At 38.9% G+C, this 17,506-nt stretch overlaps 3 protein-coding genes across 4 annotated transcripts; all 3 read right to left on the bottom strand.

Annotated features, from left to right (window-relative positions):
• Nucleotides 1-638: 638 nt before the first annotated feature.
• LOC125201510 (S-adenosyl-L-methionine-dependent uroporphyrinogen III methyltransferase, chloroplastic) lies at nucleotides 639-3,520 on the bottom strand. 2 transcript variants are annotated; one of them, XM_048099658.1, is made up of 5 exons: nucleotides 2,812-3,520; nucleotides 2,056-2,136; nucleotides 1,871-1,940; nucleotides 1,223-1,500; nucleotides 639-1,086 (listed from the first exon to the last, which is right to left on the bottom strand). In XM_048099658.1, exons 1-5 carry the CDS (start codon nucleotides 3,337-3,339, stop codon nucleotides 937-939), a joined length of 1,107 nt encoding a protein of 368 aa, XP_047955615.1. In that variant the 5' UTR covers nucleotides 3,340-3,520; the 3' UTR covers nucleotides 639-936. The 2 variants fall into 2 exon arrangements, with proteins under 2 accessions (XP_047955615.1, XP_047955616.1); XM_048099659.1 differs by having other exon boundaries at nucleotides 2,056-2,133; nucleotides 2,812-3,519.
• Nucleotides 3,521-8,869: 5,349 nt separating this feature from the next.
• On the bottom strand, nucleotides 8,870-10,401 carry LOC125198692. The gene is made up of 5 exons (XM_048097002.1): nucleotides 10,095-10,401; nucleotides 9,871-9,995; nucleotides 9,571-9,796; nucleotides 9,059-9,471; nucleotides 8,870-8,923 (listed from the first exon to the last, which is right to left on the bottom strand). The coding sequence occupies exons 1-5, from the start codon at nucleotides 10,399-10,401 to the stop codon at nucleotides 8,870-8,872; spliced, it is 1,125 nt and encodes a 374-aa protein (XP_047952959.1).
• Nucleotides 10,402-12,517: 2,116 nt separating this feature from the next.
• LOC125218039 (sister chromatid cohesion 1 protein 3) lies at nucleotides 12,518-16,697 on the bottom strand. Its single transcript, XM_048119639.1, has 14 exons — nucleotides 16,506-16,697; nucleotides 15,447-15,705; nucleotides 15,320-15,366; nucleotides 15,183-15,232; nucleotides 15,029-15,096; nucleotides 14,507-14,946; nucleotides 14,301-14,433; nucleotides 14,083-14,225; nucleotides 13,579-14,000; nucleotides 13,451-13,490; nucleotides 13,255-13,336; nucleotides 12,988-13,129; nucleotides 12,742-12,877; nucleotides 12,518-12,640 (listed from the first exon to the last, which is right to left on the bottom strand). Exons 1-13 carry the CDS (start codon nucleotides 16,627-16,629, stop codon nucleotides 12,773-12,775), a joined length of 2,055 nt encoding a protein of 684 aa, XP_047975596.1. The 5' UTR covers nucleotides 16,630-16,697; the 3' UTR covers nucleotides 12,518-12,640; nucleotides 12,742-12,772.
• Between the last annotated feature and the right edge of the window lie 809 nt (nucleotides 16,698-17,506).

Raw genomic sequence — 17,506 nt, 5'->3', positions numbered from 1 at the left:
CAAAAAAAAATCAATTATCTGTTAATGATAGTAATTATCTTGACACGACACGATAACGACTAATACACGATGCTATTATACGATTTAAACATGATATTATAGGATAAAATAAAAAATACCAAATTAAAATAAATATTTTCTTAATCAAAATAATAAAATTAAAGTATAGGAATATTAAATCTAAATAATAAAATTAAATAATTAAAATAATTAATTTTTAATAAAATCTAAGTATAATAGTATATTTTTAAAATTCATTAAAAATTAATTAATATTTTTTAATTAATAAAATTAAAGTATAGTAGTATTTTTTAATTAATTAAAATTAAATTATAATATTTTTTAATTAATTAAATTTTAGTTTTAATCAACAAAAGTAACTAAAATTAAAGTTTAATATTTTTTTAATTAATAAAAATAATTATTTTTTTTCCTTAATGTATAACCCAAACCCAACCCGACCCAACCCGTTATCTTCGGGTTCATATTGGGTCAACCCTAGGACCCAAATCCTAAGCGTGCGTGTTCGTGTCGTGTTAACTTCGTGTGAGTCCGTGTCGTATCAAAAATTGTCAGCCGTAATCGAAACAAAACATGGAATCAAAAGGGCTTACGAAAACTAGAGAAAAATAAAGGCATAAAGAACATCAACACACTCTTATTTTAGGTTTAAAACAGAGACAGACACCCCTACACTCTCAAATACAACCAACTCTGTCACCAATTATGATCATAATTTGGACTAAGATAAATAACTAATTCCGCAATCCACTAGCAAAAATGAAGCATGAGACGCTTATGATCGCTCTTAATCTCGCATCGAGGCCTGATGCAGGGATGCAGATTGATGAGCATAAAAAGCAACCAGAGAAGCTACCATCAGTTTAATGTGCCTTCAAAGGCAAGGTTCTTTGCTTCACCTCCGTGTAAACCTTGTTATCTAGATTCGACCAGGGAGGAAGTTTCTAGCATGGCATGCGGCCATAATGGCGAAAGAGCAACAACTTTCCCGATGATGATTAAAGAAGGCGAAACTAGCTGGTTCGTTGCTATTTCATCAGCAAGGTCCTTCAGTTCAGCAAACACCTAATGGTTACAAAACGAGTTAGGATTGGATGATATGAAAGGATAATTCTGATATCTGCCATAATCTGCCTTATGTGTCTGCTATCCGAACTTACATGCAGCAATCAAAATCAGAACTTGGTTAAGATTGGCTTACTATGCGCTGTTGAGGAGTAGTTCCTCGCTCGATTGCTGCAGCAGGTGTGTTGTCTGGCAAACCATGTTGCATTAGTTTGGAAGCGAGGGAAGGGAGAGTCGACAAGCCCATATAGACTACAAGTGTGGAATCCGGGTCAGCAGCATTCGCTGCGACAAACAGAGGATCCGTTCCACCCTTTCTTGAGTGGCCTGTTAGAAATCGAACACTAGTTGCAACACCACGGTGTGTCAATGGAATTCCTAATTCAGCAGCTATTCCAGAAGCAGCTGTTATGCCTGTCAATTTACAAAAACACGTATATAAGGTCATGATACTTTTCATTAAAGTCAAAGCTTGTATACAGGATCTGATTCCAGAAGATATATAAGTATATCTCGTTTGGCCATTCATGTAACTTGGTTTAGCATTTTCTCTAATGTCTCTGGTTTAATGTAGAACGAAACCGAAGTAGCAAAACCTGCACATTAAAAAGGGATCCTAGGTTTCTATACTTAGGAACTTCCCGAAAGTAGTGAACTCCGTCATGAATTCATACTGAAGTAACCAATGACGATTGAAGTGCAAACATAATGAAGGAATAACAACAAAAACACACATGCACATGCACATACGCACAAGAATGAGAATTATTCCAAATCGCCATACCTGGAATGACTTTCACTTCAATCCCTTGTTGTTGTAGAAAGTCCATCTCCTCTCCACCCCTTCCAAATACCTGCAACCAAAGGTTATAGTAATCAAAACCCAACTTTCAAAAACATCATGGTGAAACAGCAAATGGCATTCTTCCATTAATATTCTCTAATGATATAAGCTCTTATAGTACTTACCAAAGGATCTCCACCTTTAAGCCTTACAACAGTTGCTCCAGCTTCAGCAAAACTTAAGAGCAATTCATGAATCTCCTCCTGCTAAATCCCTCAATGGTAAGTATTTCCTTCCGGAAACAAGACAGCAATGCATTTTCAAGCATCAAACCTTAATTTTTCATGAGAACTCCAGAAACAATATCAATAGGTGAAGATGTTTCATGACCAGAACTACAGTAAATCAATTCTACAGCACTCAGATCATCTTTATACATGCCCAAGTAAGTTTTTTTACATCTTATACGTCAAAACCTACAAGTAGGATGATAGAAATGACCACGCGACATGGACCCCACCATATTCTTCGATCAATTGCACATTATACAGTCACGGCAGGACCAGTCAGCTCATACTTCAACTCTATCCATTACAAACTAGTAACTGTTTTCACACAAACTACACCAGTTCACAACGACAAACACAAAGTCAGCTTCAACTACTGTCAACCTTACCATAAATACAATTTATAATCTCTCTTCAGCAGGAAGTTTTTTTTCAAGCCCACCTATCACAGTTATGAACATTAATTTCTAGCCGTGGGGATTAGAAACCTATTTCGTTTTGCTATAGATTACACACATTTCCTTTCAATCACCACAGACACCACACAATCATCCAATTCACAAATCATATAAAACTACTACCAATTAACAAAATTCACAATGACAAATCACAAAATTTTGAAATTGGGCTAAATTAAGCAACAAAGAAACAAACCTGAGTTCTGCTATGGTATCCAGCAGTCTTCCCAACATACAGAAGATTCGCATTAGGCCCAACCAAATTCAAAACATCATTAGACACCAATCGATCATACAACAGCAAATCAGCGCTCTCGATCACTCTCAATGCCTTAATCGTCAAGAGCTCAGCATCACCAGGCCCTGTCCCCACCAAGAACACATTGCCAGGCCCCTTCCTCTCACCCCCATTTTCATCTCTCCTCTTCTCCCTCAAAACCTCAAGCAGCTTCTTGAGCTCCGGGAGCTGCATAGCTATGTCATAGTCCCTAACGAAGTCTTGATCGGAGGGGAGCTGGCAGGAGCACGAGGGCTGCTGCAGCTGGCTCTTGTACACCCAGCTGTCGCGCTGGTACCTCTCGATTGAGTGCTTTTCAGTGAAAGGTGACGCCTTTAGCGAATCGGACGAGCAATTGATGGTGAAAAGCTTTCTATGGAGGGAAGGGTTGGGGTTTCTTGATTGATAAATTGGTGTTGAAGATGGGAGTCTGCTTAATAGAGCCATTAGAATGGCAATTGAGTTGGAATTGGGATGGAATGGCTAGGGAAAGTGTGGTTTGGGAGAGATGGAGAGTGGGATTATATACATTTGTGCAAGGAGACGTGATGCGGGGAAGATACAGTTTTACAGAGAGGGAGAGGCCAATTCTGATTTGGATTTTTGGGGGACGCTTTTTGAAGCTTTTCAAGGGTTGAGAAGGCAAGGCAACTATGCTTTTGAGAAATGGACACAAAAGCTAGACTGTCAATTTTTTATTAGTATAAATTATTTATGCCATTTTTAAAGAATAAAGAGTACTATCTCTTTCATGCGAAGGAAGTGGAGGAGTATTAGTTTTTGTCTTCATTTAGAATACTTTTATATCATTAGGGTGTTTTGTAGATGGGCTTGGATTACATCGGTTATGATAGTTTCAGGGATTATGAATGGGGATTAGGCATAGACAATGTCATATTGACATACTTGAATTTTACATGGTTTTAGAGGGTGGTTATTTATGAATTTGATCATATTTTGTCTATTATTAGACGTGTTTATATCTACTTCTCCATTATGTTGGTATGTTGACCATTTTGTTAAGAATGTGTTGAAAAAGGTACAAAATATGTGGATGTGCAGCAGCCTTGGTTTGAGACAATATTTACTGGATATTTTGAAGTCCAATCAGCCCCTAATGCATATCAATCTCTTCGTCTTCAAAAGATCTTCGCGTGGGTATCTCGCACGCCTTAATCGGAGTTCGGTAGAAGAAGTTATGGCCGTTATACGAACACTGCGCTGTCCAGAAAATCTCACCCGGCCGGGTGAATTATTACCGTTTTGTAGCTTCTATAAAATCGCATCCTATCAAGTCCGCCGATTGGTAGCCTTTTTTAGTTTTGTAATATAAACCTTATGTGGTCCATTTTAGCCCCAATTATTATTGTTAAACCAAAATTGCCCCTTCCAGAATGTCCCCCAAAAAATTCGATCACCTAAGCCCCCGCCCTTTTTTTCATTGCTGGCGGTAAAATGAAATTTGGGGAAATTCTGAGAGCGGGAAATGAAATAATTTGGGACCAAAAATGGTGAGTTCGATTCATAAATAGCAGGCTTCCATTGATTCAAAAATTTACACCTACCGCATTAATTGAAGGTCAACAGTTGGGGGATTCAATAAGCAAGGAGATGATGCGTGGAGGATTGGGTGGCAGCCAAGGTGCAGCGCAAGTCACCGGGGGAATGAGTTGTAGTTGCTTGTATTTATCGGTTTTTATGTATAAACCTTCTTACATTCTCTTTTTTTGAATTTGCAGCTAATGTAAGGGGGCGTTCTTCGCGGAGTCAACCACATGGTGATCGCTCCCGGAGGGCCTGGACCGACCGGGAGGATGTGTACTTCTTAGCTTCACTGAAAGAGTTGGTCGCGACTGGATGGAAGTCCGACAACGGCTTCAGAAACGGTTACCTTCAAAAGCTGAAAGAATCCATGCGCCGCGAGTTCCCGAACACTGATTTGAGGGCAAGCCCACATTTCACCTCGGAGCTTCATACATGGAAGAAGTTCTACTCTGCTGTGTCTTCAATACTGGAAAAGAGTGGAGTTGGCTTCAACAACCATGGTGACTATAAGATCGACTGTGACGAGCATCAATGGAGTGAAATAATCGAGGTATCACGCAAGTCCTACGATTATCAATTATCAATTTCGTTTATTATGCAACTGTATACCGATGTAGATGATTTTGTAATCAACTTTGATGTATAGAAGTTTGATTGCTCGAATGGATGTATTTGATGATTATGTTAGGCTGACAGTGGTGCCCGTTTCATTCGCCACAAGTCGTGGCCCTATTTCAATGACTGGAAGGTAGTGTTCGGCAAGGATCGGGCTAGCGGGAACAGCACACAAGATACTGATCGTGCAAATGCAATGTATGCCTCTGGCTCTCCTGATGCCAGCATTGAACGCGTCAATGAAACACCCCTTGGTGTAGATGAACACTTGGATGGAGTTGGCGGCAATACTCACGGCACTTCCGATGAACTGACCGACAGTGTTCACAGGACAGCCAACGCCCCACTAGGGCAGCGAAGAAACATAACAGGGGTGAGCCACTCGACGGTCTTATCGATGTCATTGGCCAATTGCACAAGGACACAAATGCAAGATTGGACCGACTCGCAGCTCGCATTGGATACGAGTTCGATGTGACTAAAGCAAGGAAGGAGGTGTTCCAGATGATTTCTCTCATTCCAGGGCTGACACTATCCCAAGTGTTCATCGCTTCGGATGCTATCCTTGCGAGGGTTGAGCGCCTTGACTACTTCATGAGCCTACCCGAGGGTGCACGACAAGCGTATGTGTGGCATGCTCTTGAGCATTACACCGGGTTTTAGTATTGGCTGTTGTTGGATGGTGTTATGGTCCTTATTTTGTCTTGTACTAGTCGTATGTAGTAGAAAGAATGTCGAACTATGTAGGTCGATAGCAATAGACACAATGTAGTGTCTCTTATTTTGTAATATATATATGCTATGTCATTAAGGCCACTACTAAATGAACGACGCTTTGCTTACTACTTATCAGATTCCGACCACAAATTCTAACTAATACAAACTTATACACAACAAAAATATAAGACCACATAATTGCCACAAGCATAAATATAATATAAACGGGAGGACGTTCACAGCAGTGAGTAGTTTAGTAGTTTTACTTAGTTCATGATGCAGTGTAGGGGCAAAAATAAAACATTCAGTAAGCGCAATATACAAAAATTCATGCATGAGACTGGGAACTGCATTGATCAGGGGTGCAAAACATTACCTTATGCCGGCACATATCATGGGTGGATTGCTACGAAGAAGTGAACCTCCTCTGTGTTTACTAGGTAGAAACGACATGTCATCCCTTTTCGTAGATTATTCACTTGCTTGAAGTGAGTCCAGCCCCGTTTCACTCGAATTTTACCATTTCGCATAGATAGACGCATCTCCCAAGTGCTTCCGCCAATTGTGAAATATGCCTCAGTCTCCACATCTGATTCACGAACAAATTGCTTCCAAAATCCTACAGGTATCTCCTACAATCAACAATGAAGGTTGACATTATTGAGCTTTCAGATAATGCTAACTCAATTACATATCTCGTCCACTGTTACCAGTGTTCGTCTAATACTTGTCTCATTGAAAGCAACTGAGAATGATGGGTGATCATTTAGGTCGCTATGCACTCCCCATTTTCCGTCTGTTCCAGCGTCTTCGGCATCAGAATCTCCCTCAGATGTTTCATAGCCTTCGGCACCTGTATCTTGTCATATTAGTTACATGGAATGCAGCAGTATAGTATACTGTATTAGGCATTGACTACATTTGTTTTACAATTATATACCATCATAATCATACAAAGGGGGGCATCCAGTTATTGAGCTACATCTGATTATTTGGAATACACCTCTTTCGATGTATGTGAAGATGAGGGTATCCCCATTCTCAATGTTGTTCCTATCTCCGAAAGATGACCAGCCGCTACGAAAGTAGCACCCGTTCTCCACAATGAGCAACCTTACCTCCCACTTTCCTCCATGAGGCATCACAAGAGTGCAATAGGGCGGGAGATCTCTTCCATATCTATGTGCCCATTCAGGAGGGATCCACTGAAAATGTTACAAAATCATTAAAAAAGGTTGTGTGTAAGTGCGATATTTGAACAAATCAAACAAGAATCTTCTTATGCTAACAAGACTTTCGCCGTGAGTACGAGCGTGGTAAGTCTTCACAAAGGGTGGAGGAGGCATACACAGACCATCAGCTTCGACCCTTTACATGACCATAAGAGCAAACGTCATTCAATTGGAAAACCAAAAGGTGGATAATTTTGAACATAGAATAGAGCATATTAGACTATGTTCAAGTAATCAGACCTGTTCCTTTGGAAAGGTGGAATTGCAGCCATAAATCTTGAAGAGGAAACCCCAACACTTGAAAATTTTCTCGTAGATATATGAGGATCCTTTGATAATGCTATGAGATAAATCTGGTGCAAAATGGTATGTTCACCAACCCACAATCTCAAATACATTTATATCTGCAGTTAATATACATCATCTACCACCACTGACTCCCTTATAAATTTGATGGACGGCTATTGGTTGAGAAGTGATGTTATACCAACGCCGTCCGCTATTCATTATAGAGTGGAGTAGCTATTAGTCAATCAAAGTAATAAATATGGTGAGATAACCAATATATTATGGTACCATCTTTTACCAAAGATAAATACCCATCTTAAACTCACTTACCCACACCACCTCAACTTAGCAACTCTGTAAGTAAACCATGAATATTCCACCTCAAGCTCTATTTTTCTACAGTGGGAAGTGGTCACCCGAGTTAGATGACCAGCTCCTATCCACTGTTTTGGCCATGAAGAAAGAGCTGCAGTTTGAAGGCTCAGTCATACCGGAAGAAGCGTTACTCGAGGTGCGCGCGAAGATAGGGGAACGCTTTGGTGTGGGATTCAGCACCGACTAGCTGCAAGAAAGGGTCCAGTTTCTGCAGACACGAATTAAGACCTTCAACTTGGTCGTATCGACCCCAGATGTGTGGTGGTATCCGAATCTGAAGGTTGTAGATGCCACAAATAGCGTTTGGACACAGCTGCTGAAGGTAACATAAGCCATTTTACTCTTTATATTTCACTTGTTAATGTTGTTTGCATGTATGTTGTGTAGTGTCACCCGTTGGCTGACGCATATTACCACGAAGATGAAGCCGAGTATTGTCGTCTGACCAACATATTCGGTACCCGGGATGTGAAGCAAGAGAGCTTCGTCAGTCCTGCGAAGTTCTCTGCCCCTAAAGAAGTCATTGTCCTGTCCAACACCACCTCTAACCGTCGCGATGTGATCGACTTAACTGGCGGTGACTCTCCCTTCTCAGAGGAAGTTAACTCACCGGTGACTCTTACCAGTGAAAAGGTGAAGCGCAAATTGTTTGACGACAAAGAAGTCGATACATCCAACCGAGAGTCGTCGAATAAACCATCCACGGTGTTCTATGTACCAGGGCCTCGTGGAAAACCTATCATGAAGACATCATGTGGACGTAGAATGCCTGCCTATTTGCATGTGCCTAGTCCGAAATCATCTCCCGGAGGATCATCACAAGCATCTAATAGCCCGCATCAAGGGGCTGACATACCTCGCCGCTGAAGGCAGAGAGGGATACCAACTTTGTCGAGTATCTCATTTAACTAATGTATGAACTACTGACATATGTAGTTCAATTATCCTACTGTTTAAGTTGTAGTGTGCACTTTTGATTTGCATGTTTCATTACTAGAAACATGTTAGAATGCACATTGTAAGCACTAGTATTGTTTTGAACGGTCTATAAATGATGAAATCCTAGGATCTTGCATATCAAGTGCATCATAGACAAATTTCATTACAATACTGAATGTCATTAGGTTCACCAAGAATTTAGAATACTTTTTGTGTCCACCAATAATACAGTCTTTTGTCTAAAAATTTAAACAAGATCGACCATATCAGGCCACAACGCTACATGCTCGAACAACATCTCCAGAGCTTCTCGCGCTGGTCTGCAATGTGATATAACAAAAGGCCAACCTCAAACTTCATGATTCACATACTGCATAAGTTGTGCACAAAAAACAAATTAATGTTATTGGAAGAAATATTGCAAATGGATCAGTGAAAAACATATTAATACTTACTTCATCCCACATGGACCCCGCCAAGTTATCCCGCATATGTGTCCAAGCATTAGAGGGTTCAACGGATTCTATGTAGTTCCCTTGAACATTCTGCGATTCAACTTCAGTGACTATATCATCGTCTTCTTCATCCTCAAGAAGTTCCAGTGGATCCACTGGCATAGAAGATCTAGCGTAGTTATGTAGCAAGAAACATGCTAAAATGAGTTGAGTTTGGATTGTCATCGGATAGTAGGAAGCACTCCTCAAAATCCCCCATCGCATTTTCAAAACGGCAAATGCACGTTCGATGACATTACGAGCCCTTGTATGACGCATGTTGAAAATTTCTCGTGGATGATATCGGACACTTTTGTATGGAGTTAGGAACCCTTCGCAGTTTGCATATCCATTATCGCAAAGATAGTAATTTCCTAATGTCACCGAATAATATAGAAAAATTCAATCAAACGTGGAAGATATATTGGGGGCAAAACAGTCTTACATCTGTGTTTGACAGTGAGCACTCATACCAATAGGTACTCGGAAACCATTCTCCCGATTAACGGCATCACGTAGCACACGAGCATCACCGGCAGAGCCCCCCCATCCGGCTAGAACGTAAACGAACCTCATGTTACGATCACAAGCAGCAAGGGTGTTAGTGCAAATCTGTCCCTTTCGAGATCGATATCGAGGCTTGTCACCGTTCGGTACTTGTACGTTTATGTATGTGCCATCAAGTGCTCCTACACAACCCTGCACACAGAAAATTCACGTCATAAGACACCAGAGAGAAAATGAAGTGTTTCGTAATGTAATCTACCATGTACCTTGAACCATTTCCACCGATGATCTTTACAGTCGTCAGCCACAGGTTCAGGAACAACCCAAAACGTTCTGTGAAGCTTCAGCACAGCCTTTAACACAGCATGGACATACTTTGACACTGTATACCCTGACCTCCAATGTTCGAACTTCACCACTCAAACTTTCTTATGGTGTGCCAAAATCCCCAAAAACATAGCTACTTGTTCCTCTACAGAGACGTACCGACCGTCGACTACATCGCCTATCTGCCGAAGCATGATACATAGCCTCCCAAATGCGTTTCTATCCAACCGCAAATTTTCCAAACAAGCCACATCACTCACACGAAGTAGTCGGTTAATGTAGCGAACCTGTTGTGGAATCCGACGATTAAATGAATAGCGCCTCCGAATATCGGTTGAAAAGCCTCTTCGACCGCTTTTCATGCTTCGAAGGTAGATGAGTATAACACATATAACGTCAAAATGATGGTCCCGAATAACGTCGGACATAACCTGAATGACAGATTCATTGACAGAATTGGGCGTCGCCATTTGTGTTTTACCTAAATATTGCACGTCAAACGGAAGTAGCAATGAGCACAAAGGGTGAACCCAAATTAAAAAGATGGAAGGTTACAAACAGAGTCACACGAAAAAAATTAATTAGGGTACACAAATATTGCTAGGGTACCCAAAATTGATTAGGCTACCCAAAAATTTTGTAAAGAAAACTCATAGGAACAACTCTAATAAAGCAAATAATTTACTCACTGCCAATGGCACTCTCGTTCTCCTAACAGATAATAATTCCACCACACCCTCATGTTCCACAATTTGTGACTTCGATGGATTTTTAAACTTTGCTTTTACAAAATATCGGGGACGCGATTTGAAAAATTACCTTAGTTAAACGTTCTCAAATGTGATCTGGTATGCAACTATCTCCCACAACAGATTCGTCGCCTGGATTTTTCGATTTGTTGATCGCCGATCTTGCTGTGAAAGTTTGGGGGGAAAAAGACGGCAACAACGCGGGGAGCGTTATTGCACAAAAATTTGCAAGTCGCAAAGGTGAATACGGTGGAGGGTAGTAGAGGTATTTGTGTGGAGAAATTAGGCCCATTCTCCTAAGCAATTTAAGACCAACCAATTGAGTAAAATTCAAGTTTGTTTGCCTACAAAGGAGATTGGACCTTGTTTAATTTTGACAATGAGGCCTTTTAAGTGTTGGGCCTCCTTTTCAAATCGTGTTGTAGTGTTTCCCAACCAAATTTTTACATGGCATTGGCTTAGTGTAGGAAATAGGTGAAAATAAGGAAATAGGAAAATGGCTGAATTCAATTGTTTTTCAGTTTTCTAATGTATTTTCCAGTCAATGATGATTCATCTTGTTTAGTCCTTGTACTTTTGTCATTCTAGTTCCTTGTTAAATATGATAGCAGTGGTTGTCTAGTTAGAGTAGCCGGGTCGACAAAATTGTTTGAAGGTATCGCAGTTGGGGACTATATGGTGATGTGGACCTGATTTCGATAGTGAGGTAGTGAAAGATGACATCTTGGCTATTGCGTGAAGAGTTGACATTATTATTTTCTGATGATTTTTAGCCAATAGATTTAAAATAAAATAAAACTATTTATCAATTCCAACGACAACAATAGCTATCATAAATCCATATAAAGAAAGAAGCGATATTGAAAATTATAACTAGCTAGCATGCACAATAAAATTTAAAATGCTACTACATGATGCTATGCTACTACAATTTCAAAGGTTGAGATTTGGTAGGGAAGTGAGGAACAACAATTGGTGTAGCTGTGGAGCCATTATCAGGAACTTCTTTGTGATCAGATGAAGAAGAAATATATCCAAAGCAATTCAGGAACCCTAAACAGAAGCTATATAAGGGGGACATTTAATTTTGTGGGTAGGCTTAATTGCGAGTAAATGAGTGGCAATTAAATGAAATGTGTTGCACTAGCTATTTATAGGCATGAAATACGTGCATGCTAAGCAAGAATGAAGTCAATAAGTCATGTATATTGAATTGATTAATGTTGTGTTGCGCAAGTATATTGACTTGGTGGAAGACCTAAAATTCCACTAGTAAGTGATTGTGATCCTTTTCATTTAAAAAAATATTTTTATTTTCTTCTTTGGTAAAAATCCAAATATAAAATGACAAAATTGGGATGATACTTGGAAATTATCCACCTGAGATGATAATATTTACAAATAAGGAATTAATATTATGTTTACCGAAGTTTTTCCACGAAATAAGGCCAAACCCGCTTTATGGTGATTAAGATGCAACTTTATGAATTTATTAAATAAAAAAAATGCAATTATTATGCTCTTTGTGGAAGTGAAGTAAGGAATGCTAATGGAATCCTTTTTTAATTGTAGATATCAGTTTCGTGGAGCTTTCTGTTTTGATCAATTTCGATATTTTAAAATTAAATTTGAGTTTGGAGAGGAATTGACGAAATCCTTTTTTCTTTTTATTTATACTAAAGGAAAATATTACTCCTAGAGAATCAGGCACTTGATCTTACTACTTGTCAAAATAAAATAAAGATTATTAATATACATATTGTACTTGAAATATGCAACTCCAATTCTACCTAAGGCTATGGTAGGAATTAAAGATAATTTATAAGGAAAAGCAAAAAAGAAAAAGACCAATTCTAACACAAAGATCTCACAAAGGAAAAGTCCTACACAAAGTTATTCTACTAGGAATAATAATTTAAGGTCAATGATTCCCCTATTCTACTAATCTTCATGGATCCACCTGCATTTCAAGCAGGTTAAGAAAGATAAGATCCTTAAAGCATTTCATTGAGCATGATCCCAGAAATGAAAGAACTCAGTTTAATAAACAGCATCCCTTACCTAAATTTACATGCAAAACTAATGTGCCTTATTAGACTGAGAACTGCTCCTTCGAAAGCTTCGGTGTCACCTTTAGAACGATATCTTCGTAAGATTTCTCTTGATGAACATCTACAAGTCCACAATTCTTCAAAACCTGAACATTGTATAAATAAATCAGTATGAGGCTGCTCCTTTACTATCATTTTGATGATAATCTATGCATACTTCCGATTCTATAAGCAATGCGTTGGATTCAACACATACCAACGTCTCATAGAACATCCGTGCACATATTTTTCTTGGTTTGTCATTCAGAATCTTTCCCAAAGTGAGATTTTCAGACGATTCTTCTAAACTGCTTGAGATAGGGGTTGCTGACTGCTTTTTCAAGTATTGAGCCACAGCCCTGCATTCAGATAACAAATGCAATTTCAACATTACAGAAAATTCATTGCGCTATTGTCCTAAATACCAAAGCTTGGTCTACAAACTTAAGATACAAACGGGGGCAGAGGAGACAACGTTGCTTACCTTGTTCGTGAAGACAATGCACTAAGCTCTGGGGTGCTTTGATTCCCTGGGAAAACACCAACTTGTGGCGTTCCTTGCGATCCTAATCAAATGCAGGTAACAAACCTCACTATCTTGTTTTAGCTTCAAGCATACATACGACATAACAGAAAGATCAAGATGTGACAACAGAAAATTCATGAATCCGCAAACTTACCAGCTGAAGAATCGTCATCCTGCTCTAGAAACCCAAGATCCTGTTGATGTAAAGAAAAAAAATATGATATGAGAATGAGAAAGTTAGACCAATTTTTCAAAAATATAATATAAGCATAGAGCATGTACTCCGCTGGAAGGCACAAGCTCAGGTATATCAGAAAGGACTGTGTTGTCGAATCGCATATCACTGTCACAGAATGCATCTGGGGTTCTCATTCCCGAATCAAGATTCCCAGATGCTCCCACATCAGACGTTGGTAATGTTCGATCAGTCATTTCCAGGTGTTCGGATAGCAAATCAGCATTGGATTTTTCAGGATTGAAATGGCTTCTTCCACTTGGAGAAGGCACTGGAGTAGAAAAGGACGGCATACATATCTCTGGTGAAGCACGGTCATTATTGCGAAGGACTTCAATCTCAATATCGTTGTCATGCCTAGATGAAGAGGGTTTTTCAACATTTGCCTCGTGAGATGTTTCCTGGATAGTAACTAGATGGTTTTTAGCACAGTCTTCACTGTATATACCCTGCAGCTCAGCCGAAGACCCTGCCGGAGAATGTGCATGGTTAAGATGAGAAACTGGCCAGAGTGAAACTAATGTCTTAAAAATATGGCAACCATGACTCACCAGTTACAAATGGTTCGACAAATAAACCTTCTTTCCTTAACCGTCTCCTGTTGTTTCGCTTCCAGATTGAAAGAGAAGTTAAGGGACAATTCCTTCTTTCCCGGAGGATATCACTGGTATCTTCTAGTGCTTTCTTAACGTGGCTGAAAATTTCCTAACATTAGTGCGGGGAAACATATATTTCAAATTGACAGCATGAGTTGTATGGTAAATCATACTCGTTGCTCAGAACAGTTGTTGTATCATAAGGCTGCTTTCTTTTCCTTCTAACTTTTTCCTTTGCCACAGGAGGCGTTGGTTGAATTTCCATCTCAGGAGTTGGTTGGAGTTCCAATTCGGGTGAATTGTGGGCTGCAAAAACAAGATACATGTTAGTGATGCATTCATTGTTAAGTCAGTCACATTAATCACATCTTGCACCAACCAAAAGGTATTTGAGAATCCAAGTGCACAGGCGAGTGTTGTTCTCCATGGTTATGGGATGAAGAAAAGCCTGCATCAGGTAATACCACTTCTTCTCTAACTGGAGTTTGCATCTCATTATCTCTGATGATTTGATCCTCCAGAAATTTGTCAGGAAGAGCACGGTCGGGCAGTATTGGTGAATTATTGAAATCAAAACCATATTGAGCATCACGCATGATTTCTATACTTCGTATATCTTGTGGGGTTCTACTTCCAAATGCTCCTAAGTTGTTATTACGAGATGGAGTCTCAAAACCAGCAGCAGATGCATCTAACTCGACACGAGGAAAACTTGGTATATCTTGTGGGGTTCTACTTCCAAATGCTCCTAAATTATTACTATGAGACGGAGTCCCAAAACCAGCAGCAGATGCATCAAACTCGCCACGAGGAACATCACTGCAATAACAAGGGAGTTAAATTTTTAACTTTTGAACAAGAGTTGAAAGGATTCACAGTTTCAAAGCTATGCAAGCCTTACTCTTCCTCCATTGGCGTGGGACCTGATCCTGAAGTTTCTTCCATCGATGACGAGGTCCTCAGATCACGCTGCAAAATGGAGAAAACGTATTTAGCCAAGCATGAAAATCTATTCTATCAAGTTCTTGATAAAATGATGAGAAGGATTACCACACCTCATCAACAGTGATGACAATGTAAGGATCTTTTCCAGTAGGAATTTGCTCTACAGAATAGAAAACACAACATAAATTAAGTTTAAATTAGATGATAAGAAACAGCACAACCACAATTTAAGTTTCACATGCTAAACCTGTTAGTGTTATCTCATCATGGCTCTTAAGATGAGAATCCTCACGCCTGAAATGCAAAATCCATGAATCAATCTGTATTTATGGCTCACACCAAGAAAATTCTAAATAGTTTCAACAGTCACATACCAGTCTAAACAATAATCATCTAATTCTACGTTGTCGAGATTAAATTTTTCTGGTAAAGTAACGGAATGAAGGGGCGCTTGAGTGGCATCACTTGGAAGATTGACAGAGATGGTTGTAAACACCCTGTTAATAGTGATCCTTATCTCATTGCAGTCTTCAAAAAAGTAGTCAACTTGTTTCGAATATATCCGCACAACTCCAAGCAGTAGATGACCTGACATTCTCAGTGCAATCGGCACTTCAGGATTCATGATTTTCTCTGCATTTGAAGTTCCCCAACAGTGTTTGAGTTTGAGGAAAAACATCATACAAGTTTGAAATACTACCACTAGAACAAGAACAAATGTAGAAAGAGTGGCATCACAGCAACAAAATATAGAAATTGAGGAAGCAACATATATACATTATTCTTATCAACTTGTGAATATACAAGAGTACATACAGAAAGGAGTATAACATTCTTAGTCAAAACCTACAGAAAAAAATGTCAAAGGAGCAATCTTTACAATAGCCCTAGTCCCAAAATTGATAGCATCAAAGATTCAATCTTTATCACAAATTCATATATTCTCAAATTGGGAGACCGAAACTAAAAGGCAAAGATGCTCAAGAGTTTCTTAAATTGGAGCAATCTTTACAATAGCCCTAGTCCCAAAATTGATAGCATCAAAGATTCAATCTTTATCACAAATTCATACATTCGCACATTGGGAAACTGAAATGAAATGGCAATGACGCTCAAGAGTTTCTAAAATTGGAGCAATATTTACAATAGCCCTAGTCCCAAATGATAGCATCAAAGATTCAATCTTTATCACAAATTCATATATTCTCACATTGCGAGACCGAAAGTAAATGGCAAAGACACTCAAGAGTTTCTTGAATCGGAGATTCCTCTTCTTTGACATCAAATTAGAATCAATAACGCTATGAATCCATTTCTTGATTCTTAAATTCTCGATTTCTAGAATGAACCGAAAAGCCCCCCAAAAAAATAAAGAAAGCGGGAGAGAATGATTATGCCCAAAAAAAAGAAAAACATGAGAAGCGATTACGCACCGACGGTGGTGGAGACGTTGGTCTTGACGTAGTGAGATTTTCGGAGTTTGTGCTGCAAATGGGCAGCGCACCAAACAGTCCCCAAGGGGCCCTTCCTGGCCAAAAACGTATGAGAATAGAACATCTCTTTCTTCGATTCGTCTCTCTGTCTCTGTAAACGGTAGTGGGTGTGTGTATTGGAGTGAAATAGAGAGAGGGAAGAGAATAGCGGCGGAGCGGGAAATGGTGAGGCGCGAATAGAAAAGCGTGGAAAAGAATTGAATTTTTCGAGCGTTGTCTGTTGCGACGTGGCCGAGCGGAGCAGTTGACGACCGTAATTTATGTTTTACTTTTAATTTCCCAAAAATCAGATTTTAAAATGGTTGATTACATAGAAACTTTGATATTTTTTTGTCAATTATTCTATGATGGGAAATTTTACCAAATTATGTGTTGAATTTATTGACGTCGCATATTTTTATAATTTAAAGATATTGCTAATAATAAGTATTAAAAAAAATGACATCATTTAAGTATCTGAATGTTTTATCCATTTAGTGTTTTTCGTCTGGTACATCCCACATAATTTCTACCAAATTTGATATTATGGGGCAATTGTTCAAAAATATCAAAGTTATTATATAATCCGTCATATTTTCAATCAAAAATTGATGATAAAAAAAAAAAAAAACTTCGTAATTTAGTTTTCTCTTTAATTTTGGGCACTACTAAATTAATTACTCCCTCACATGCACCAACATATTAATATCTCATTTTGTGATTTTTTAATGTCAATTATTTAATGGGAAATTGGCCTCTAAAACCATGAACTTTGCCTAAAATTTGGTATTTCTCATGAACTTTGAAATTGGTATATAATATCACGAACTTTGCATTTTGTTTGGTATTTCCCACGACATGTCTATTACTATATTTGACTAACTTACGAGGCTTTTTCATCATACTTCACACAATTAAATCAACGTGATTTTCAACGTAACTTTTTATCCTACATGTTATGA

This window comes from Salvia hispanica, chromosome 1 (genome assembly GCF_023119035.1).
Source record: "Salvia hispanica cultivar TCC Black 2014 chromosome 1, UniMelb_Shisp_WGS_1.0, whole genome shotgun sequence".
Lineage (NCBI taxonomy): Eukaryota > Viridiplantae > Streptophyta > Magnoliopsida > Lamiales > Lamiaceae > Salvia > Salvia hispanica.
The sequence above is the reverse complement of the archived record's forward strand: the minus strand, read 5'-3'. Positions and strand labels throughout refer to the sequence as shown.